This window comes from Hipposideros armiger, unplaced genomic scaffold (assembly GCF_001890085.2).
Source record: "Hipposideros armiger isolate ML-2016 unplaced genomic scaffold, ASM189008v1 scaffold_619, whole genome shotgun sequence".
Lineage (NCBI taxonomy): Eukaryota > Metazoa > Chordata > Mammalia > Chiroptera > Hipposideridae > Hipposideros > Hipposideros armiger.
In genome coordinates, this window is record NW_017731969.1 from 83,985 (window position 1) to 90,435 (window position 6,451).

The window sequence follows — 6,451 nt, forward strand, 5'->3', positions numbered from 1 at the left end:
AGCCGGGTGGGGCCTGGAGCAGGGAGGAGGGAAGGGAGGGGCGGAGGGGGGGGCGGGACGAGGCGCCCCCCCCTCAACCGGGCACCCGGCCTCTGGCGCCCCCTGGTGGGAAGTGGGAGGGCGCCTTCGCGAGGTGGGTGAGAGGCGGGCTTTCATTCAGGGGTTCAAGTTCTACCTCCACCTGAGGCATTGGGCCGCTTCCTGATCTCTGCTTTCCTTCGTAATATGGGACTAGAACTAACAACAACAACAGCAGCAATAATCACAATAATTGTAAAACTTGAGTTCATGAAACTCCTCAGCTCACAAACCTCTCTAGCTCCTCTCTCACTCAAAGTAAAAGCCAAAACAGGTGGCCCACAAGGCCCTGCACGATCTCCCTGTTCCCTCTGCCCCCACCTCCTTTCCTCTCCCCCTGGTTCACTCCACTGCAGTCACTCTGGCCTCCTGGCTGTTCCACCAACACACCAACAACCTCCAACCTCAGGGCCTTTGTACTTGCTGTTCCCTCCACCTGAAAGAAATGGCTGGCTCCCACCTCTTCTTCAGGTCTCTGCTCAAATGCCACCTCCTCAGAGAAGCCCTCCCTGATATATCTGTTTGATGCAGCACCCGCCATCTAACCATATGGTTACTTTTTCTCCACAGTTCTTATCACTCTATCTATTCCACATTTTTCTGCTTAAGTGACTGTCTCCCTCACAACAGGAGTCCCACGAGGGCAAGGATTTCCAACTGGGTGGTTCCCTGCTGTGTCCCCAGCCTAGCACAGTGCCTGACACACTGAAGGGGCTCAGTACATATTTGTTGAATGAATCCCCAATATTTACTGAGGGCTTCCTATGTGCAAGAACCTCTCTAAACTCTTTGAATTCTCAAAATATCCTAGAGAAGTAGGTATTATTACCCCATTTTACAGGTGAGACAACTGAGTCTGGGAAAAGTGAATTCAGGAAACCCAGAGATGTTGTTCAGGGCTGAGTGTCACACCTGGCTCATAGCAGGCGCTTAAAAAAATTCAGCCCTAATAATCCAGGTCCAGAGCTGAGTTTTCCTCCCAGCATGGGACTCAGAGCATCCAAGGCCTGAGTCCAACCCCAGCCCTTGCATACTAGACAGCCACAGGAAAGTGACTTTGCCTCTCCAAGCCTCAGTGTCCCCACCTGTCTTACTTCGCAGGACCACTTTCCTCGGGTCTTTATACCTCCTCAGTGCGCCTTACACTGACACTTCCTCCTGTCCCCACCATTCCTCTCCCCAGTCCCTACTTTATTTTCCTTTTTAGCTCTTATCACCATCGGCCAGAATATATCTGTTACTTATTTTCCTGTTTTTTTTAAATTGATTTGTATTTATTTATTGTTGATGTTACTTATTTTTAATCTCCTCCCTGCAAGAATATCAGCTCCCTGAGGAATGGCACTTGGGTCTGTTGTATTTGCTATTGTCACCCCAGTGCCTAGAACAGTGCCTGGCATACAGCAGGCACTCAGTAAATGTTTAATTGGTTAAATGCAATCATGTACGTAATTGGGGTGATATATATGTAAATGAAAGGCCTGGAACTTAGTGATAACTAATGTTACTACTCATAGGACAGGCCCTAGTCTAGAAGCTTGACATGGACCATCTCCCTCCCGCCTAGGAGGTGAGGTCCTGTTATATTATTGTTGTTATTAATCCCATTTCTCAGATAGGGAAATTGAGGTACAAGGAAGCAGTCCCTCTGGCCCAAGGAGTGGAAGGACAGGAGTGCAACCAGGTTATCTGACAGCAGAGCCTTGTTTTCATATCTACACCCACTGGGGTTTCTCAGCCTGCTGAGACCTCAGATGAAATTCAGAAGGGTCCGCGAACTTGGACCAGGGGCGGGAGAAATGACTTCTGGACTTTACACTGAAATTCAGGGTTTCCTTCACCCATGAATGTGAGCCACAAAACACAATAGCATCAGCAGGACCTGTGTCACTGTCACTGAGAGGAATCGCCAATGTTTTCATCACATTTCGGTTGTTTCAAAGATTTCCAGTAACTGTTTACTCAGCTCCGATCAAACCCATCGTTAGCTCTTCCTAATTAGTGTGTAATTAATAGCAGCCCCTATTACCGTGTCACCAATTTGTGGGTTTTTAAATAAACGTATAACTGTATTTCAGTATAATTGGTTCCCTTGTATTCCTGTGGGTTTTATTTTATACATTTAAAGATATTCTAGGAAGCAGTCAGTGGAGTGAAATGCCTCTGAGAGTCGACACTACCCTGCCTCATTAAATATGCTTTGAGCCCTTAATAACTGAGGCTACTGTCTCACCTCGTTGTCTCCCTGCTCTCCAAGTCAGGGACTCTCTGAGATCTGTCCCCAGTGTCGTCCAGCTTCCCTGATGCCCTTGCAGCCTCTGAAGCCCCTCCTCAAGGCAGAAGCTCAGGTTTTTATCCTCCCCCTTCTTTTTTAAAGATTTTTTTAAATTGGGGAGTTGGGGAAGAGGAACAGCCAAGTTGTTGTCCTTCCGTCTTAGTTGTCGAGGGCGCAGCTAGCTCAGCTCCAAGTCCAGTCGCCATCGGGCTGCCTGTCAGTAGTTCGTGGCCACTCAACTCAAGGTGCTGTGTTCAATCTTAGTTGGGAGTGGGCGTAGCCCCCCATCCATGCGGGAGTTGAACCAGCAACCTTGTTGTTAGGAGCATGTACTCTCACCAGCTGAGCCATGCTGCCACCTGTTGGCAGCTCGGTGGCAGCTCAGCTCAGGCGCAGCTCAGTGGCCCATGTGTTAATCGAACCGGCAACCCTGCTTGCTCAGAGCTCGTGCTCTTAACCAACCTAACCACTCGGCCGGCCCTTTATCCACTTTTTTAAAAAGTTTTTTTAATTTTAATTTTTTCAATTACAGTTGTTGTTGTTGTTTTTCTATTGTAGCTCCCTCCTTCCCCATTTGTCAAAACTGGATGGAGACATTCTGGCACATTCTACAACACGGATGAACCTTGGAGACATTATGCCAAGTGCAATAAGCCCGGCCCATAACAAACACTATATGATTTCACTCATATAAGGTGTTTAGAGCATTCAGATCCATAGAGACAAAGGAAAACAGTGGTTGCCAGGGGCTGGTGGGAGGAGGGAGGGAAGGTATTTTTTAATGGGACAGAGTTTCAGTTTTGCAAGATGAAACAAGTTCTGAGGATGGATGGTGGTGATCGTTACACAGTGTGAATGTGCTTAATGCTACTGAGCTGTATACTTAAAAATGGCTAAAATGGTAAATTTTATGTTATGGATATTTTACCTTAACTGGGGGGGAAAAAAAAGATGGAGAAGGCCGCCAGCGAGCCTGGTAGTTACTTGATGAACTTGGGACTCTGTCAGTCCTGCTCTATGCCCAGGTGACTTGGGCCCTGAGGTAACCTTCTGAGCCTCTCTCTTTTCCCAGAGAGCTTGGCTGTGGAAAAGGAGACCCTACAGATGTCCACCGAGCTGCTTCCAGGACCTGGGAACAGTAGCTAAGAAGTTGGGTCTGCAAGGCTCATTCTGCAGGAGCTGAGATCAGTTTGGATCCCCTTTCCAGGGTCTGTGTAAGGAGGGCAGGTCTCTGGCTTCTGTGCAGCCCGCTTGCAAAGTCCTTGCTGTTGTCCCCGGGGCTCACAGGAAACTAGATGTGCAGAGGTGAAGATGGTGGGCTCACAGCTACACCACCCAGCTTGTAGCCCAGCCTGCCCCTTACTGCATTCCTCAGGGCCATGGCTCCCCCACCTGCAAGATGGGGCTATCCATTCCCACACGGGATGCTGGGAGGACCAAGCAAGACATACAGGTGAAGGGCTTGGAGTGACGCCGACGGTGAGTGCTCCCCAAACATTAGTTATCCTGTTCCTCTGCTGGGGCTGGTGCAGCCAGCCTTCCAGAACTGAGGCCTGGCCCGTGCAAATCACTGTCATTTTTTTTTTTTTTTGCGTGGCCACATGTAGAGCTAGGCAGGAGGGTGGTCCATCTTCAAGAGACCCCATGTGTCAGCTTCTCCACCACAAACACCCCCAGGGTCCTGCAGAGGAAAGGCCCATCGCTAGGGTCGGCCTGCCACCGCCCACCTGGGGTCTAGCGCTGTGCTCCGATTCCGCCCTCCGTGTTCCCCACGCGGCCACCAGAGGGCGCCTGGGAAACCTGTCAGTTCACAGCCCTCTCTGCTCAGAGCCTTCCAGGGGCTCCCTTCTCACAGTAACAGCAAAGTCATCACCGTGGAGCACAAGGTCCTACTCGATAGGCCCTTGTTCCCTCTGACCTTGCCTGTCACCCCCTTCCCCTGGTCTCCAGTCGCGGTGCTCAATGCTGTTTAGTGTTCCTAAGCACAAAAAGGCTGTGACGTGCCTCATGGAAGAATAGTGGGTTGGATGAGCTTCCTTTAGGTGTGAATTATAAATGCTGTTGGCAGTGAGCTCAATGTGAATGAATCAACAATAAGGTGTCTTTAAACAGAAACACACATAAAACAAGGTGATATACTCATCAGGAAGCTAACCCTGTAACTCGCCTCTCCCCGCTTCACTATTGGCAATAGCAAAAATAAGAATCTCGGGGAAAACAAAGACACAAACAAAACAGAAACAGAACCATATAGAGAACAAGCTGATGACTGCCAAAGGGGAGGGGGTGGGGAGATGGAAGTTAAAAAAAATCGCCTCTTTGGTTGAGTTGTTCACTGTCTGCCTCCTCCACTGATAAGTCCGCCCCACCCCCAAGGGCAGGGACTCCTGTCTGCCTGTGCCTGGAACAGGGCCTGGCACCAAGCAGATGCTCCGCAAATATATGTGGAAAAAGCCCTCCCCACCTCTCTCCACCCAGGTCTCACCCCAACCTCGCACTCCAAACTCCCAAAAGACCCAAAAGCAATGGTGCTGGAGGGGGCATCAATAGTTTTAAAAAAAGGATCGGTTTTTAATTTACAAGAGTTCTAAATGTACAGAATTCTTTAAAAAAATCGTTATACACAATAAATACAGTACAAAAAAATTTATCTTACAGTACGTTTTGTCTCCAAGATTTCAAAATCTGGCGCGGGTGGCTGGAGGCAGTAAGAACAGAGGGGAAGACTGGTTGGGGAAGGGGCGGAAGACCCCGGATTCCTGTTTTGGAGGTGCTCGGATTTCAGTCGAAGGATGGGAGGGGTCTAAATCTCTCTTACTCGAGCACACACACAAGGACACAGGACACAGAGCTGGACGCACACACAAGGATGTGCCTGATGCCTGTAGGCACGCCCCCAGATGGGGCTCTAAGTTGCTGGCTCAAGCACCTCTTCCCTGCGTTTCCTTTTATGGCCTGTGGGGAAAGGCTGAGTGAGGCCTCCAAGGACCCTCACAGCTCTGAGCGCCCTCCAGGCATGGATCCGTGAAACCACACCAATGAGAGGTACCCGGACACGCGTGAGCAGTGGGAATAACCAGGGTGCCCCATCCCTGGAAAACACACGCATGTCCCCAGGATGGAGGGAGTGGAGTGTGGCAGGAAGTGGGAAGAAATGGGAAATGACACACCAGGATTACCCCCTCCTTTGGCAGGGGGACATTTTACGTTACAACCCCCTCCCCTAAATCCACGACCCCCCCCCCCCAACAACCCAGCTGAAGCAGGAGGTGGGGGAGGAGGCCTTTGTGACTCAAATAACTTAGGCAAGAAAAACTCAGGGGAATCCCCGGCTCATGTCCCCCAGGAGGCTGAGGTCAGATGCCCAGCTGCCCCTGGCGTCGACACTGAGCGAGGGGACAGGGAAGGGAAGTCCAGCCCGGTGTTATCTGTTCAACGTCCTGGCACCAAGGCCGCCATTGTGACTGGAGGGCGGGTAGGCTTCTGGCCTGTGCAGGGGTGAGGGGGAGGCGGGTGTGACAGCCGCCTGGGGGGCGTGGGGGTATGAGGGTGCGGATGTCCGGCCAGGGGCCTGCTGGAGGTTGAGGATGCTGTCGATGGCGCTCTGCAGGTGCTCTGTGAGGGTGTCATCCTGCGGGCTGTCGCTGGAGAAGCTAGCCTGGTCCACGTCAGGTGACTCGGACTTGCGCCTTTTGGCGGGGGGCATCGAGGGTGCCTCCCAGCCAGGGTCCCTGCTGCCACTGCCTTGCCCGGCACTGGCAGTGGCCTCTGGAGGGGCTCCCTTTAGCATGCGCTGGTATAATTCATCCTCCACGGCAGCCAGCTCCCGGATCAACCCGCTGGTGGCTTCGTCCACTTTGGTGGGCAGTGGCGCTGGACTGGTGCCCCGGGCCCTGCCCGTCACGGCCCCCTCAGCTGCCCCACTGCCCAGGGCCTCCACGTTCTCCCGGTATGTCTTCCGTAGGGGCAGGCGGGGGCAGTGTGGGGCTGGGGCCGAAGGTTTGCGGTCCGTGGTGGCCGGGGGTGGGTGGTCCACGGTGCCGTTCATCTGGCTGGTGGTCTGCGGGGGTGGCGGAGGCCGGGGTGGGGGCTCGGCAG

At 52.2% G+C, this 6,451-nt stretch overlaps 1 protein-coding gene across 1 annotated transcript in view; it reads right to left on the bottom strand.

Moving 5' to 3' along the window:
* Window positions 1-4,900: 4,900 nt before the first annotated feature.
* The window catches only part of BICRA (BRD4 interacting chromatin remodeling complex associated protein), a 76,539-nt gene continuing 74,988 nt past the window's right edge, over window positions 4,901-6,451 (bottom strand). Inside the window, exon 8 of the mRNA XM_019625201.1 lies at window positions 4,901-6,443. Coding sequence (XP_019480746.1) covers window positions 5,778-6,443 — 666 coding nt within the window. The 3' untranslated portion in view covers window positions 4,901-5,777. The remainder of the gene's footprint in view (window positions 6,444-6,451) is intronic.